General features: G+C 40.9%; 1 protein-coding gene across 1 annotated transcript; it reads right to left on the reverse strand.

The window, feature by feature from the left end:
- Positions 1–8,210: 8,210 nt before the first annotated feature.
- Positions 8,211–19,036, reverse strand: ubtd1b (ubiquitin domain containing 1b). Its single transcript, XM_054598451.1, has 4 exons — positions 18,271–19,036; positions 12,121–12,348; positions 11,842–11,999; positions 8,211–11,601 (listed from the first exon to the last, which is right to left on the reverse strand). Exons 1-4 carry the CDS (start codon positions 18,350–18,352, stop codon positions 11,281–11,283), a joined length of 789 nt encoding a protein of 262 aa, XP_054454426.1. The 5' UTR covers positions 18,353–19,036; the 3' UTR covers positions 8,211–11,280.
- Positions 19,037–19,067: the final 31 nt, after the last annotated feature.

Raw genomic sequence — 19,067 nt, forward strand, 5'->3', positions numbered from 1 at the left:
GTTCTGAAAAGTGAAGCCAATGCAGAAGTGCCATTAACTTGCATTCTCTCTAATGGCCATCAGGGGGCGACTGCACTGGTTGTAAAATGATGTCTGATTTAATAGAAGTCTATTAGATAATTACTTATTTCTCACTTGATTTATTACCTCAGTAAACATTGTAAATGGTGAAAAAAAAAATGTATTTTCCAAAGTGTCAAACTATTACTTTAAAGATGTGATCAAGTAATGCAATCTATACCCAACTGGTGCTTAGTCATGCACCTTAACCTGAAAATCACATGATATTATATGACTAAGCCCTGTGGAGCAACATTGTATGACTGAGATACACAAGCTGAATCAAACCTCATGAGCTAAATTCTTCTTCACAGCTGCAGATGCTATTACCAACCATAGAAAGAAGAGAAAAAGCGCAACCTGATAGGACAACATTTACATAAATTGTCATTTTCCCACTATCCTGCCATGTCATGCAGTTTGGATAAAGCATTAGTGTGTGTGTGTGTGTGTCGATCTAGAATGTAACCCTCGTCTGTCAAAACCAAGTGATTTATATGGCATATCTGAGTAAATATCTTCAGTCATCACAGTCTAGATCACTGACAGGGAGGTCAGGGTGACTTGTTTATCCATGTCATTACAACACAATAAAAAATACTCAAATACACTTTTAATTGTTTTTTGCTGATTTATTGGTAGGTTGTTTATACTCTCTTACTGGAATTACTATTTACATGGCTCATTGTGGTTTAAATTATGGAAATAGCCATTCAGATTATATTCTTTTCCAAAGTTAGGAAAAGCCCAGTCTGGTTCTACTTCATTTATTATTTCATGGTAATAAATTCTGGTACACAGCATGAACATTGTTGTTACAAGCTGCCACGCTTTGTATGCACAAGCTAGACAGTCAGAAAATCAAACCTGGACGACAAAAACAAAACTAATAGTTTTTTTGGGGGGGTGAATTCTTACATTAAAATGATTGCTGTTTAGTAGCCAACTCAAGTGTCCATTGCAGCTTCATACCCAGCACACAAATGCATCACACCGGGAGTCTTTCCATCATTGCATCTGTAGTAATGTTACATTTTCATAAAGAAACCATACTGAAATTAGTGGATTTGTGGTTATTATGAAAAGGTATTAAAGTATGTAAAAGGCTGTACTTGTTTTGTATAATGTTTAGTTCAATACTCTTTGGGTTTTTGCTGTTACAGCCTTACTTAGTCTGGTATGACTAGCAACTTATGGTGGCTAATGTTAGCTTATACTAGCAAACTTGCTTACAGACTTTATGACTCTTCTCTACTAATGTTTGCTAATATAGCTAAGGTTAGCCAACATAAGCAAGTGGTCGTTACGATGAAACAATAAACACCGTCATTTGCAATGTATTATAGAAGAGCATTTCTGTTTCTTCCAGTGGACCGTTTCTCTGACCTCCAGGCGACCGCTCCCTCACTTTACCCCATCGACTATGGGGAAATCTGCCTTTGATAGAGCTCATATCAGCTTCTAATACCCTGCAGAACATCGGGAGATTCTCCTAAGCTACTGTCTGGTACAGCAAAAGCCCAGAGAACGTCTGTTGATTAAAATGGAGCTCCCAAGGAGCCTCCTGATTGGCTGCATGGGTAGGGATTGGAATTGAGGAGATGTGTACTCTGGCTCGTGGGAATTTAATCAGTGTGTCTCACCTGCATGGCGAGGAAGTGAGTTATGTGTGTGTGTTTGGCTGGCACACTTAGCCAACTTTGTGGGAGTTCATAGCCAATGTAAAAAAAAAATTCCATCGCTTATGTCCCATCTTATGCCCCATCTTATGCCTCTTTATAAAATCTGAACTGTCAAAGGTGAGGCAAGCAAGATGCTCTTACTGTGTTACATTTTAGAGACCAACCTGTTGAAGGCTGTGGTCCATGAATATGTGTCTTTCGGAGAACCGGACTGGGTTTCACAAGCCTATTCGTACTTTTTAGTTTTTAGAGGAGGTCCATTTGTAGTTCTTAGCAAATACTAGCTAGTTCAGTGATTTACAAAAATGGGTTGCACTATTAAAACTAGGAGAATTATACTTATGAACTGTGTAGACTGGAACTCACTGTAGCATCTCAAGCTCTGGATATGGTGACCATATTGCATAGCAACTCTTTAATCTAAATACGAGATATACTCACAAGTTAACGGTAGTTGTGTCACTTTCTAGCTAGTTAAATAAGTTAAATTACACCAGTTAGTTGGTGTAGGTAACAAATAATCTCTACATAAAATGTAGTTTTGATTTAGTAATAATGAAAGTAAACACCATTGTCAGGCAAAGTTTGAACTGACAAAGATCTGGAGCAAAAAACTGCTGAAGAATAGTGGGCTACACCTGCAAATCTGTGCAAAAGGGCAGCATATATGCCTATAGATCAACATCCTGAAATGTAGACCTAGAAAGAGGGGGCCCATGAATTACCTATTACCAAGGGCTAGTTGCTAACGCGCAAACTTAGTCAAAGAAAATCCTTTAACAACCTGATACAACTATATTTAATCTTGAATTCAGATGTAGAAGGATTGAAAGGGAAACGACACAAATTATTTTGTTCATGCCCGGTCTAATTATGAGGTAGATCTGAGTTTTTTTTACCTTCATCTTCAATCGATCTTGCATTGATGCATGAAAAATGATTTTCATATCTCCCTTTGATGTCACCTAAAGTGTTCCTGACAATATGTCTGATGCTTGTTCCCTCTTCTCTTGTCAACATAACAGGTTGGCTCGTATTAACCCCCAAACCTTTAACCTGTCAAACACACACCCACGCTCTCTCTCTCTCACACACACACACACACACACACACACACACACACACACACCTTCCCATCTCTTAACACCTTCCATTGGCTCTGCTCCCACTGGGCGCTGTGACGTGGTCTGTCAGGCCATGGGGTGACCAAGTTCATGGTTGTAGTTTACGGTAGACGGTATTACATGACTCTCACACACACACACACACACACACACACACACACACACACACACACACACACACACACACACACACACACACACACACACACACACCGTAGTGTTACGTGAGGTTTAGGTGAGTGTCAGGTGAGCGTTAGGTAAGTGGATAAGAGTCTGGTGAGAGCAGGAATCCAGGGATTAGCTTTAAAGCCACCATAATTAGCCCCACAAGCACACGTAAGCATGCAAACACACACACATGTACACACACACGCCTACCATCCCTGTGGGATTTGTCCAGAGGACCAGAGGACTCAAACTATTTTAGTTTGAGTCATCTGGACAAATGTCTGCTTTGCATAACAATCCTCTGTATTTATCCCACTGAGAGCACACCCTCCCCTCTCATAAACATTACTCATAAATGATGTCCTGTTCCTGTAAATCAGCGGAGGAGATTATTGTAGGTTCGCTTACATCAAGTACACATTACACTGAAAGGGGATCATCAGAAATAATGGTGTGCTTTGATAAAAAGCAAGCCAGCACAACTCTGTTCCAAAAATTGTAAATGGCAAAACAAATTAGTCTTCGCTGTGAAAACATTACCAAGATATATAGCAGAAATATTCAATTCTGAGCTGTTTACTGCTGTTATGAAACTAGGCACATTCAGAAATTGCACAATCACAATAATCAACTGCTAATTCATTCTTCTTCTGTCTGGCACAAAGTAATCATAATAAATATTGATATTACACAATGTACAATGTGTCAATATGTTTACTTTGAAGAAAAAATGTGATGAGGGAAACTTGATAAAAACTGAGAAATTGTTGGTCATGGAAAAGATTGAGGGAAGGCAGGAAATAAATTTGACCTTTGCATTTGAACCTCAAACAGGGCATGGTTACACAAGTGGCAGGAAGAGCGTTTGGTCACTCAAAAAGCATACAGTGCCATCACTTGACTAACTTAATTGTTCTTTTGGTGCTTTTCTGGGATAGGAGTAGGAAATTCTACTAATACAACTGGGGAAAATGTTAGTCAGTGCTCCAAGCTGGAGATTTCTCAGACCTGTTTTTTCCAAGACGCAGCTGTTGACGGGCGCTATAAATATGACATAGTACTACCATCTTTTTATAATCCATTAAAACACACTTGGTTGCCAATCTGTCCAAGAATGTCTGGCTACAGACCTCATAGCTGGGGACCCAGGTCGCCCGCCAATGGATAGAGAAGGTTCCCGTAAGGCGTATTTGTGAAAGAAACATTATGCTAAATAAGCTAAATATATAACATGCCTAACCTCTTTGATTGAAGTGTGAGTGATGTTAGCCTGTTAGAGGCTAACCTGTTACTTCAGATCTATAAATCCATTTGCACAGATTCTAAAATAATACATCCTCTGAGAAGTGTGCATGAACCAATAAAGCCTTTAAAAACTGATTATTATATTAAAAAAAGTTTTCCTGCATATATTATCTCCATCCCGCTTTGCCTGGATGAGAAGGTAACGGTTCCAACACAATATCGCCGTATACGACAAGCTAATATGACACACAAGCTAATTAACGTTTTATATTAGCATTATCTCTTGCCACATCTTGCTAATAGTAAAATGTAAAAAATTGTTACAAACAATCTTTATAAAATACTGATGTTATTGCTCAGTAGAACTCCCTTTCTTTGTGGCTTTCTTACAGATTGGATTTTATTTCACTAGCAAACATTCCTACCGATTAGCTTCAGTTTAGCTTTTGTACAGTAAGCTAACGGTCAGTGGAAGTTTAACCCACAGAAGTTGTAATTACAGCCTATAAATTGGGAATTTCCAACTTTGAAGGGAAACATAGTACTTGTGTCCAATGGGGGTTAGGAGGAGATTTGCTGGCGAGTCCAGCTTTCTTTAGACTGTCGTTATTTTTCTCTTATTTTTGATTCACCACTTCCTCTGGTGCAGACTTTCCACTGTACTGACAACTGAATTTTTTTTGAGGGGGCAAATATACAGCTTGTTTGTAGCTTTACTTTGTAATTCAGTGTGACAAGATGGGTTTCTTTTTTGGTAGTTTTTTTTTGTACAAAATAAGTAGGCTTAAGATTTATTTTTCTTCATCGACCCTGTAACAGAGGAGTTCATCTCTGTCTAATAAATCAGCTATGAGTCCTAAAATGACAAGATTAATTGCATACAGTACAAGAAAATAAGGAGAAATGAAATGATAGATATATAGATTAAAAGGGGGGCAGCAGGAAATCTTTGCCTCACTGAACTAGTTGGTGGAATTGAGCACTGTATTTTTATATAATCTCTTAAAATCGCAGCCAAAATTAGCGGTTCATCAGGGAGGATTCATGTAAAACTTTATGCGTCCACTCTGGTGGTTTTGCTGCACACAGGAAAGTGCCAGAGGGAAAAAAATACACACATTATGATTTGGGAGTTTTAGAAAACGTATTGACCGAGATCAAATTACCAACCAAGCCTTTGACAATGTAATGTCCAAACCCTGCTGTGGCGTCAGGGTCATCCTCGGTCTGTCTGTCGGGGGAACAGAGTTTAGAATAAGGCTGACTGGGCTGGTGACCACAAACACAGCTCTCCCTGTGAAATTCCACCGTCAATAGGGGCTTTTTTCCAGGCCCGGTGCACCACAACCCTCCGGAGACCCTGTGTTTGCAGAGACTCAGAGCGAGAAAGAGACAGAGTAGCACTGCTTGAAAAGTTCCCTGTTCATGCACTGAGAAGATGATATTAGTTGTTGCAGAATGTGCTGCACGACAGTGACAGTGGGCAGTATTTTTGCAGTACAGAAATACCTCTATCGGCTATTGACTATGACACACTACTGAGTAAACCAGGGCACAGTGGATCCATTTTCTAAGGACTAAGCTAAGGTCAAATGGCCTTTTTCCTGCCTTCCAGATCGAAATTATGAATTTTACAGTTCTGGTTTGTTTGTTAAAAACAGAAGGAAACTTGGTAATGATCATAACCATGGATGCTCACCACAGTTCAGCAGAAGTTGTAATTATCTAAGTGGAAAGGGCGCCACCTACAGAAACTTCATCAAGAGAAAGCCTCAGCAACTCAGATGGGGACATAACAGTATAAAACTAATGTGAACGTTGAGGGGTTGTTGAATCCCGCCCATTTATAGTCCCCTTAAAGCCAAGCTAGAGTGCAACTACCATGTTCACACCCTTATTTTGACAGGGTTAAAAAGCTTTTTGGGAAATGTAGAAGCAGTTTTCTTAATTAACTTTCTAAGCCTTGAAGTGGAGCTACAAAATGATGTCTCTTTGGAAAAATTTGACTTTCTCCGTGGTCAATATTGTCGTCACTCTCATGTTGGGTAATTCAGCTCTCAAAGAACACACATCTGTAAGTCATCTGATCCTGCCTGAATATGTTAAAAGTTAAAACAACAAACGATGTGTGTGTTCCATGTCCTTGCCTTCCCTCCTGCCGCTCAGTTCACTTACCCAAGAGCAGAGCACCATCTTGTGGTGGAGATAAATACATTTCCCTTGCATACAGATTTGCCATAAAATAAAGCCAACCAATTATATCAGATTCATGCCCGATTATTAACTTTTTTTCCAGACTCCTTTCTTCAAGAGGAGAGAGGAAGAAAATTAATTATTACAAGAAAATCCTGTTTTTCACACTTAATTTTATTCAACGGTTTAAAAACATGATTGAAAACAAAATCTGCATAATAAACTGCGGCTGTCGATAATCATCAAGAAATGTCCATGTCATGATTAAATATACAGACACCTATAATGACATTTTGAAAAACTTCAGAAACTAATTTCTCCTCAGTGAGTGCTTAATGGCTGTCCTTGTGTGAAAGCATTGTTAACCTACTGGGAATTTGAGTTCTTTAAGGAGAGAATAGCGAGTGGAGTGGTATTGGTTGCCATGTAAGTATAAAATAAATATTCCCGGCCTATTATGGCTTTTATAACCAGCTTCAAATGAAAATCAGTTTCACCCGTGTACCAATAAAAAAGTCACGTCTTAAATGTGCAAGTAGAAATGCGCATACATTCTTATAAGTGAGGGACAGTAAGTGTTTATGGTTCTCCGTTTGCATTGCTCCCGACTGTGGAAAACACTAGAATACTAAAACTGACAGTGAATGAAGAAAAGAGAAGTAGGGGAAAGCTCAACAAAATGCTACTTAATGGACTCTGACTTAAGTTTTTATATATATATTTTTTTTTAAGATATGCATTAATGTCTCCTCAAAACGCCCTAAATAATGTCGGTGCCTAACTTCTTGTGAATCTTAACAATTTTCCCTTTAGTCTTTACTAAATTGAGAGGCGTAACTAAAAGATAAACATAGCCGAGGTGGCATTGCTGGAGAAATACTGGAGTGAAATTCACAGCTTTAAACATGCTAAATCGAGTATCTGTGCTAAGGTGCATTGTTAGCTTTCGAGGCTGGCAAATGAAAAGGTAAGATAAGAAAACAGCTCGAGGACATAACAGATCCTTTATTCTCTGCTGTGGTTGTTGTTACTTTCCATTGACTGTTAAATAGGCGTTGAAAAGGCAGGAGACCAGTCTGACGACCGTAGACGAGCCCGATCCTAGATGTAATACACTAAAGGAGAATCTGACGATCACTGTAACCTTGGTGCTCTTTACAAGTCGGGGAAAAAATACTCCACTACATCCAGAGAGAAGTGATGGAGAGTGGATGAAACATATATGCCTACATTTCAGCTGGCTACTTTATTATATTTTTACATTAATGGGGCGATAACCATTCTTAAACTGACTGTTCATGGTGGGGTTAGACAAAATCATCTTATTATTTCATAGCACATTAAAGGGGAACAGCAAATTATCCGTCTTCATTGAATTTCATATTAAATTGCTAGTGGGAATGGGATTGGTTTTGGAAAATTGCTACAACCCTCAATGAGGGGTTTCCTACTGGAGTTGCAAACTGAGGGACACCTTAAAGTTCCTTTAGCCCTTTAACATTGTAGTAATATGATGTACCTCATAATTTAACACGAATCGACTGCCACTGCTTGTAACTAAAACGAGATGAAACTCAGAGCAAGCCCAGCGACAGATAGCCACATGAGGACAAGCACCCAGCATAGCTCCCTTAAGCAGGGCCGCTGTAACAGGAGACGCCATAGATAAAAGTTGTCAACAGAGTTCAATGACACCCCGACCTTCACAGTTGAGACGCTGAATGGACACTGGGAGAGAGAAGTTGTGTAGGCATTTATTTAATGTTTAGATATTTACTCTGTAGAGCCCATCTGAAGATGACAGCTTGGAATACATTTGAAAGTGACAAAGAAAAAAAATGAACATTTAAAAACAGCTGACCGAGGCAGCTGATTATCTGACATCAGATTATAGCAGGCGTTATACCTGTAGATTGAGATATCTTTGACATAGTCGTAGCTGGTGCTTTATGAAATCTGTAGAGTCAGAAGAACAAAACAATAATGATGTGAGGTCCATGTCTATAGTATTGCACATACAGAGAGAAAAATGCTTATTCAAGTTTGCGTACGATAGTAGAAAAAATATCCCCACAAGAACAGGAAAGAATAATAGACTGATTGTGATTAGCTTCACGGCTGAAACTGGATAGTAAAGAGATACGTTTAAATAAGACACAACATTTTTTGTGTCTTATTTAAACATTTATGAGGTGGCGAGCTGTGGCTCAGTTAGGTTTTGCTCTGATGGCTTGATTTCATCTCCTCCATGATCATACTGCTTGAGAATTGTGTGACGGGAGCGGTGAATCAAAACAATGCACATCAAGCTATGCAATTAAAAAAAATAATAGATTTTTGTTTGATGTTTATAAAGGTTCACAAAATGATATATATAAAATTCAAGAGTACAATAAAAAAAAAAAAAAATGCTCATATTAGACACATTCAGAAACCAAAATTCAAGATGAAAAGTTCAAACTGTAAAATTCAGGCTACCAAAGATCAGGGAACAAGACCTCTGTCCTAACAGATTACATTATTTTGTGGGAGTTAAGTTCAGATGAGCAGCTGAGAAACCTGGACCCTTTCATTTTCTATCTGGATGGTTGAACCCCCTCAAAACTTTGAACTACTTACTAGAAGTTTGAAACAGGGGAATTCGTGATTCCTCAGTTGTGACAGAAAAGCTGCCTTGGAGTCAAACTGCGGTATTCTTTGTTGTTCAAAGTTCTAAGACAAAAATCTGATATGTCATAGGGAAACATTTAAACTGTGCAATTTGAGCTGCAGCGTGAATGTAGCCACGATGTTTAACCAAGTAGACTGTCGGGCCTAATGGGAACTTTGAATACGAGCTGCCAGCATAAATTCAAAGCAATTGTGGTTTGTTTTTTATCCTCTGGCAGCCCCTGTGGTTGGTGACAACGTTTGGAGGAACAATTCAAAACCATTATCTTTGCTGCACAACAATGATCAGTCACAGTCACAGTCACTGCAGTGGTACTGCTCAATGTCAAACTAAGAAAATGCCCTTTTCAAAAGACTGTATGAACTGAAGTTAATCTTATATCTTTAATTTCATTTTTCAATTTGTCCAGACAATGTCACAATGTCCCACTGAGCCAATTCCCTACCTGAATAACTCACCTGACAGCTATTTCAAAAACACTAAAAGTTGTCCATTTTAATGTTTGTGCTCAAGGAAGCAAACAGATGTCTAATGTCTATGCAGCGGTACATGGCTCACAGTATGCTGTCAATTGAAAAGTAACATAAGTGAAATTATATATATTACAGAAAATACAAAAAAAAAAATGTAATGACATCCAGAAAGGTGTCTACTTTTGATGCTTTAGAATCAAAGTGTCCCTTTCGGTAACATTTTTGATAACAACACTCCATCAAATTACTTCCTGTTTGAGTCGCTAGTACTGCCTGTTCCAATGAGAATCAACACCTGAATCTATGGTGCTCTGCGGCTCTCTCCTCATTGTTTTGATTCACCGCCCAAAATAGGCTCATCATGGCGCTCACCGATTCCCACATATACACAAAAAGTGCGGGCAGCCAAGCTCACACAGGCCGTCTGTATGCTGGTGAATGGAGTCAAACAGATCGAGCATTAAAAGGCAAATGAATACTGGATTTACATTCATCAGGTGGTGAGAAAAATAGCAAGCCCTAAGCAACTGAACTGAATACATCAGGACTGTGTTGCTGCCCCCTAGTGGACTGGGGGGGTCACTAAGTGGTCAACAATGCAGCCATAAGACCACTATGTCTACATAGGAATTCCTCTTCCCTGTACAAAATGATATGATTGACTGCAAAGATATGACCAGGGAAACAGTCAAAATGTCAAACTGAAATGTCATCATAATCACCAAACACATTACTTTTGCCCAACACACACACACACACACACACACACACACACACACACACACACCCGCCAGCAACCACGCACCAAGTCTGTCTGTAAGATTCATGAAATGTTTGAAAAAAGGCAGCGGGTATAGCTTGGATTGATCTACGAGTTCCTTGAATTTAAAAAAATACAGAAGGCTTAGCCTAGCGGTTGAGCTAGCCTCTTGCCGGACATTAACCTCCTTTTTTTTTTTTTTTTTTTTTTTTTTTTTTGTCTTGTAGAAGGCACACAAACTACCACAAAAGTATAGTAATAATCTTCGAATGTGCAAAAAAGCTCAGTTTACATTGTTTCCTCGAGAAAAGAAAAAGAAGGAGAAAATGAAAAAGTATCTCAGTATCACACTATCTGCCTTCCCCCTCCTGTTTCTGTGGCGGAGAAAAGAGTCCACGGGGCGTCGTAGTAGAAATGTGCTTTAGAACCGACACAAACGCCTCTGCTTTTTGTCCGTTGGCACTTAGTTAGCGTTAGTGCAGATAAAAGGACAGAGGCGGAGTCTGCCTGTGCAGCATGATGTGCACCTTTTGCATGTGGTCAAAAAAAGGCTGCACACCAGCACGACGACAACAACTTCTGCTTTTTAATTCTAGATGGTTCAGAGAGACAAGGGGAAGAGGATCTCCAGAGTTAGTGTGGTGACTGGATTCACTTACAGGGCGACCCAGCAGAACCCCACAAAAAAATACACATGGTGGATGAAAGAGAGCAGCACTTTCATGAGTTACTCCCTCATGGTTTTTTTGCCCGAAAGTGTTTTGTACCTCCACGGTACGATTTTATTTCAACCACGTTAGCCGATCTCAATAAGCATAAGTTATCCAGCAATAGGAGGCGGCTCTGGTCTTTGTGTGTCTGCCGCCCATCGCACCATCACTACACCTATCCTCTATGTCCCCGGTCATTCAGACGCAGGCGAGGAGTCGGCTGTGGTGGTGGTGGTGGTGGTGGGCGTGGTGGTGATGGTGGTGGTAGTGATGGTGGTGGGTGACAGCTTGGGGCTTCGGAGCGCCTGCGGGTTGACGATGACCTGGATGACAAAGTCCTTCTGGATCTTAGTGTCCTGCAGCCGCGTCTTGTCCGTGAGCAGCTTCCCGGAGAAGAACCAGCGCTGGTGGCCCGCGTCGATGTCCTCCTGGGCCTGCAGCTGCTTCTTCAGGAGCCCGATGGTGTCGGCCATGCTGGCGCTGAGGCGCAGGTCCGTGCCCGTGGACAGTCGAACCTGCAGCGGGCGGGGAGAAACAAAGACGGTAACTTAGTACTGGCTAGCAGCGCTGCGAGATGAAACAGAGACATAAATAACAGATAAAACTGAAGTTAATTAGTTGGTTACCTTTAATAAATATGTTGATGAGCGTTTAACAAATACTTTGCATTTTTAGTAGTGTGGGCAAAGATAGAACTCCCAATAAAATGAGGAAAAACAACCAGGTAAGGTCTTTTAGGATGCTTGTCACAGTACCTTGAGCTGGAATTCCTTCTTGGGTGCCACAGGAGGTTCGGGGCTATCGCTGGGGTCGTCGTCGCTGCGCTCGGAGATGAGATTGACAGGTGGAGCCAAGCAGTAGACGGGCAGCTGGTAGCGGTTCCCCAGTTCGTCGTAGCACTCTGCGAGAGTTCCTGGAGTGAAGGGTGTCAGAGAAAGAACAGGACAAGTTGTTCCACTGACTTTTTTTTGTGCGATCATATTTTCCTAGACAGTTCAGATATGAGTAAGATCCACGTCTCTTTCTGCCCTCACCATGTGGCAGTGTGATACTGGCCCCGTCCACTATAGCCTGGGCCAGCTCGTGGTCGCTGCTTTCCAAAGCCACCGCCGCAGCTTTCAGGGCGTCCCAGATCTCCTTGCGGCCCTCGAAGGCCGGCGCCGTGTCCCAGAACTCGTCCCGCTTGCTCCTCAGCTGGCCCTCCGTCATCGGATAGTCGCTCTTCCACTTGGGGCGATCTTTCTTCAGGGGCTCGTTGCGTCCTGCGACGGGGAGGGGGGAAAAAAAAGTCTGTGATTTCTTGGGGACTTGGCTTGGGGACAAACAGGATTGGATATTAATTGGCATCTCTGTACATATCACAAACAGAGCTGGCAGCAGAGAGAAACGCTAGCCGTCACCAGAGACGGAGAACATCACACCCCACCCCGCCACACTACGTCACCCTCATCTAAAATTAGGAGGTCATTCAGAGTTTGCAATATGCATGAGGCACGTGTGGCCTAAATCTTCCTAGTGACCTTACCATTGTTTCCCACCATTCAATATTAACACAAAGCACACCTAGGCCAATAGAGCACTTCTATTAGTGGAGGCACGAGGGTCACATACAAAGACAACATGCTAGCATCAGGACAGGGAACTAACATTTATGATCACCACTGGGCAGTTACACATCTAAACATTCACTAGCAATACTGCACTAGCAGTTTACCATACCTGCAATGGTATAGTCTGACATTTAGTAGGTAGTTATTTGAATAGGCTGTGGTGAAAACCTATTGGGTTTTTTTAATGTTGTCAGAAGCACCTTTACTACTGGTCAAAAACAGGCTCTGAACTAAGTTTATATTTCCAAATGGCTGAGGGGCAGAGACGTCGCTCACTGAGGAGTGGAGGGATGGAAAATGAAGAGGAGTACGAAGGAGACAGCACGCATCCGAGAGGTTGCATTTCCGTTCAAACTAATTATTTATAGGGCAAGCGGCTTAGGGGGAGTAATTTGGAGGACACGGGGTGGTGTAGGATTAGCACTTGGAGTGAAGCAAAGGGGCTTCCTCACTACCACTCAGCCAAAGTGGAAACGGACATGTGGCGTCTACAAAGACGACAAATTGGGTTTAAAGCACAATGTCTCTCCTAATGTGGTCCATACATGGTACACGGACACAGGGGCAAGGTGGTGATGTGTTCGTGTTGTTCCCAGAGCCAAATCAAACAAACTGCACTCATGGTTTTCAAACTGTGAGATGTGCAACTTACTATTATTTTCATTATTTCTCAATCTGACGATAATTTTTCTCAATTAATGGATTATTAGTCTGCTTTATTAAAACAACAGAAAATAGTCAAAATGTCCATGCCATCATCAGATGTCTTGTTTTGTTCAGGCAACAGTCTCAAAAAAAAGGACAAGTGGCTAATGCTCTCATGTGAGAGGCTGTAACATTAAAATAATTGTCTAACCATTGCAGCTCTAAAAGTAATCCAGTATTACTTGTTTGACTATAAACACGAGAAACATTGCAAACAGGAACTGCTAATGGCTAATTCTGCATACTTTTAATGGCGCTGATTTGCCAAAATGTAAATATATTTTAAAATATTTTTTAAAAAGTAAAACATGTTCATTTTCCTGTGTATGTAAATAATACAGTTCAGACTTGACGCAGTTTGGTGCACATGCTCTCATCTACTGAACATGATCAAGCACTATTTTCTTTCTCTCTTTACTTACTTAAATATTATTTATTATGCGATGTGAATAAATGTCTTGTTACTCTGTTAAGATGTCATTAAAGTTGGCTGAAAAAGTGTTTTAATAACTCCCTACCAGTGACACACCGAGTCAACATGACATCGGCAGGGTATTTTTTTCCAAAAAGTCCACAGTTAATAAAGTCATGTATTAACTGTGGACAATCCAAAAGCAGAAGAGATTTCTCCTTTCTTGTCGTAGGATGCTTCTGAGTTCTTTCTACTAGAATAGTGTCTGTTCTGCCATGTGTTTTCACTGAGTCCTCCTGGCAATTGGGATTATTTGAAGAGAGTAAAACTTAAGCTAAACTCTGAATAAAAACACCTGCAAAAACATGTCTGATAAAACAACGCTGCACGAACAAGTGGTAGAAATGTTATGGGAATAAGTGTGGTTTTGTGGATTGTGTGTGTGTGTGTGTGTGTGTGTGTGTGTGTGTGTGTGTGTGTGTGTGTGTGTGTGTGTGTGTGTGTGTGTGTGTGTGTGTGTGTGTGTGTGTGTGAAAAGCGGGCCGTAACAAAAAGGGAAGTGATTCAACAAATACCCAACCAAAACAGAGACATGAAGCAATGCATAACAGACGCATGAAGCAATAACCGGGGGAGTTTTCATCCAGCTGGGGTCATGAAAACGGGGATCATAAAGTCCTCTTTCTGTGCTGTATGTCAGGAGGACACAAACACAACAACACACCCAACAAGCACAGATGGCCGTTAGAGGATTACCTGTGTTAAAGACTTTTAACAGCCCTCTCACATTCCCCCTGACATGAGGGAAATATTGAATGTTGGTTGTTTCTGTGTTCCTATTTAAAAGCAGGCATCAGTGGATTGGAGCAGATCAACAGTGGACAGAAGGGAAGTGAACTATTCAACCGGACCCTGACTGCCCCCACACTATACATGTGCAGTCAGACACACACCGACCCTCCTTGTAGCTGGTTATCTTATCACTACTACGGTGCGTTCAGCTCTCTGCAACTACAGATAAAGTCATCCTCCCTCCCTCGACAATACAATAATTATTATTAATTATTCTGTCTGTATATATATATATATATATATATATTTTTAGTTATTGTGGATTTATTTTAACTTTTTTACTTACTTATTTAATATTCTTTACTGTGTAATTACTTAATTATAATACTTGTTTTGATCTTGTTTTTTTACTTATGTCTCTTGTTTGCACTATCCTCTCTGCTGCTGTTATCCTGTAAATTTCCCCGCTGCGGGACTAATGAAGGATTATCTTATCTTATCTTATCTTATCTTGACAAAGTCCAATGTAGCATCCATAATGTTACTTTTGGAAACATTCTCAGCAAAGCAGGAAGAAATTAAAATTTGTCCCGTTAATGATTTCTGACAAGACAGCACAAAATATTTCACCTGCAGCATTTTTAACACCAACCCTCCCAGAGCTTGGTAGACCTCTAGTTTTCCTATGAACATGAGTGAACAGATAAACTTTAAATACTTAAATGTTAATTTCTACAGAACATCTCCAACTATGCTTTGAGATTGGCTAAATCTATTACTTGAGTAAATGGTGACCTAAAATACTACTGTATTCTAGCATTAGTTACAAAACCAAGCTTCTGATGTTCACTTATAGAAGCTTAAAATTGTTGACTACAGCCTGACTTATACTGCATTAAAAAACAACTTGATAAAAAACCTTGGTTTATTTGTTGGTGAAAAAACTAACAGATGAGGGTTCCTTGAATTCCTTTTAAACGCATTGTGATGGAAACATGTGGTGAGTGGGTTATTTTACAGTGGAAAAATAAGCTCAGTGCTTACTCTCTATGTGTCATCAAACAATGTAATGATGACACAATCATTTCATACTTTTAAACATATCTTTTAATCTTTATTTCTGTACGCAAATGTTTGTCAGGTATTGTTGTGTATGGTGTTTGTGTTCTTATGTCAGTGCCAGAGAGAAATGTCCTTTTATTCAAATTTAAGAGACAATAAAGTAATTTAAATCACTTATTAGCAAACATTTACACTGATACCAGTATATCAGCAAGCTTTTTGTCGGTCAAATAATTTTTCTGCCAGTTTTTGCAGATAATTGCTCCAACACTAGTTAGATAACCCAGTGGTGATGTCTTGAAATGTTTATTTTTGCCAAAATGTAAAGATATTAAACTGACTGTCATAGAAGACTAGGACAGCTAGATTTTTTTTTTCTGTCACTGTTAACTTCTATCACAACCACGTCTATTTTATACTCCACCTTTTTTGACCAGCTCGACCAAGCCAAACTGTTGAGATACCCGCATGAGCTATTGTGTTTGACGTCTTCCTCTCACAGGGCTTTCTTTCTGCATTAGGGTGTGTCGAAAAAAGAGAAGATTCTGTCCCGTTAGAGAAGCCAGTCAATGACGCAGCCGGACATGATCTGACTTGTTCTTTTTGATGGAAGCATGGTCGAGTAGGGAGTGTCTGTTGATACCAGTCAGGGTGGGAAATTACCACAAGCCACTGCCAAAGCCTGGGGAACCTTGGCTGTGAAGAATTGAACTTTAAATAGTTTCTTCATCGGCCAACTTTGGCAGGAAACACAGAGAGAACTAATTATTTTGAAGGTCATATTCTAAAAAATCTATTTCAGATGTTCGTTTTGGAATACAGCCATGTGGCTGGGGGTGAAAAACGTTTAAAACCCTGATGCTAATGCACAAAGCTGGAATCATTCTCCAAAACGTCCTTGCTTTCTGATGCAACTTCAAGACAATTCCCTTTTGGAAAAAAACTTTCCATCAGTACATTGTAGGAATTAAGGGGACAGAACCTGCATCCAAATGAATAACAGACACTGTAAACAGACACAATAAAGGGAACTTTGTCGCTAACTAAATCACTTCCAACATTTTACTTTTGAGTTAAGTAATGTCTTTTGTATTTGTTTAACTGCTGGAGTGCCTGGTACAATTGACCAACCTACTGACCCCAGCAAAGATTTTGCCACATCTAAGAAGGGGCCTAAAGCTTGTTCCCCATCTTTAGTGAGTTTGTTATAACAACATTCATAAACTTGCTGCAGGTCTGTTACTCCTTTTAATAAACAATAAGCAATATCATTGGCATTGTTGTCTGGGTCAAAACTATGCAGAGATTCAGAACATCTGCCAATTCAGCTGTGCGGCGCCTGCGCCATTCCGTTTAGTCTGGTTGTGCATATCACATTTTTTCTCTTGCTAAGTGCTAAAGCAGCAATCCAAATTCCATCCATCAGTATCAAAGACAAGTGTAAGAGAACAAAATCGTGGCGGTGTGCCAGTGTTTATCTTTGAAAGAATGTTATCTTCCGGGAAGGTGAGTAACTAATGACCTCCACGATGTGAATAATCGACATATCAGCAACTCTGACAATCAGTGTTACCTCTGCTTCATTGTTGCCATTTACAGCGACGGCAAACTCCTGCGCCGTAACTCCATCCGCGTTCAAACTTCGGTGTGATAAGGGGTTCACAGGGCCACCATACTACCACTTGTGAAATAGCAGTTGGCCCAACAAACTCACCGTTGTCGGATTAAGTGTGAGACTTGAAATTGCTGGACGAGAAAATTGATGGCCTCTTTACAGATGCAATGTCAGGCAAATGTAGTGGAGGAAGAGTAAGTCTAAGTCGTAGAGTAAATCTAAGTGCTCAAATTAAAACAACACAAGAGAGTTACACCACAGTCTGTGTACGGGCAAAATAAGAAGGGAAACTTGCTCAAAGCGGCAACTGGGAGAAAAAAGCACCAAGAAAAAGCAGCTGACTGGTGTATTGCCCTGCAGAGGAAACACACACACACACACACACACACACACACACACACACACACACACACACACACACACACACACACTGCACCAATCTTCACACATTAGCTGAATTCAATCACACAGGTGTATGCATTGAGTTTACACTTACAACGAAGAACGCGTCTCCGGACTCCATCCAATATCCTTACACCTTATCTGCTGTTTATTTCCCCATCTAATCAAACCACGTACACATTGGTCTGAGCATGCCCATAAAGATATTAAGTGCATTGTTAATGCATATGAATTCCTGACCGTGGCGAAAGACCACCCAGAGTACCAAATAGTCCTCTGTTCTACTATTTAGCAGAGTCAGTTTCTCCACAGAATGACAAAGGTGAGCGAGGAGGTGAAATCCAATCACAGGTGGTCACTTGAGCTGCATCTGAGTCAGAAGCAGCTGCATACAGTGAGTCTCAACCACCTCTTGTGGTGTACTGCATTTGTGCAACACATGCAAATGAAGCAAAACTGGACAGTTTCGAGATTTTTTTTTCATAGAAGTACATTAGGTGGAAGGTACAAGTAGTGGTGTTGCAAGAACGATAGGTGTTGTGATTCAGTGAAGCACTTCTCATACATCCACACGCTGCAGTCTTACCTCCTCGTCCGCCGTTCCTGGACGAGCCTCGGCTCTGAGTGTCCTCCCAGCCTTCCCAGTATCTCCCCACACATCCTCCCATGGCTAGAGGAGCTGCAGATCGTTTCCACGGGTCGCACTAGCTGAACAGGGGGCCCATCACGGCAGAAGAAGATGAACCAGGTCCGATGAAGGGGACGGGTCGCAGGTCCAATGTTGCAAGCCTACAGGTCATCCGTGGCGGCAGAGACGGGATCACTTGGATGTTTAGTAGCGATGAGCTGATGTATTTATGTGTATATATATATATACCGTAAGGTCGTCCCTTGATGTATCGATGCTGTTTGAGTCACACAACCCCACAAGATCCAAATCTCGTGGCCCACACTGACGCTACAAGAGTTTGACAAATCAGCAAGGCACCAAACAGGTTTTTGTTTTTTTTAATGCTAGGATATAACCCGCAACGTGTCAGTCATTTAACTTGCCTGTTAAACTGAGAGACTTGTGGATTATGAAGTCCAGCTTCCTCGCTAGCAGGCTAACAGGGCCAACCAGCTACTAGCTACTACAACACCAGTAAACACAAACTTCCGCGGACTCGTAACCATTTGCGCGTTGAGTTTCTTCCCCGATGCAGCTGATAGTTACAGTTCCTCGCAGACGTCAGTGTAGCACTTCAAGTCTTTGTTGCTATTTCCAGTTTGTTTTTCTTTAAATCCCCCCAAACGTTAGTGCCCCTCTCTGCTGGTGAAAGGTGACGAGCGGCGGAGCTGCAGCTAGCGAAGCCGAACTTTTCTTTACGCATGCGCATAAGC

This window comes from Anoplopoma fimbria, chromosome 5 (genome assembly GCF_027596085.1).
Source record: "Anoplopoma fimbria isolate UVic2021 breed Golden Eagle Sablefish chromosome 5, Afim_UVic_2022, whole genome shotgun sequence".
Classification (NCBI taxonomy): domain Eukaryota; kingdom Metazoa; phylum Chordata; class Actinopteri; order Perciformes; family Anoplopomatidae; genus Anoplopoma; species Anoplopoma fimbria.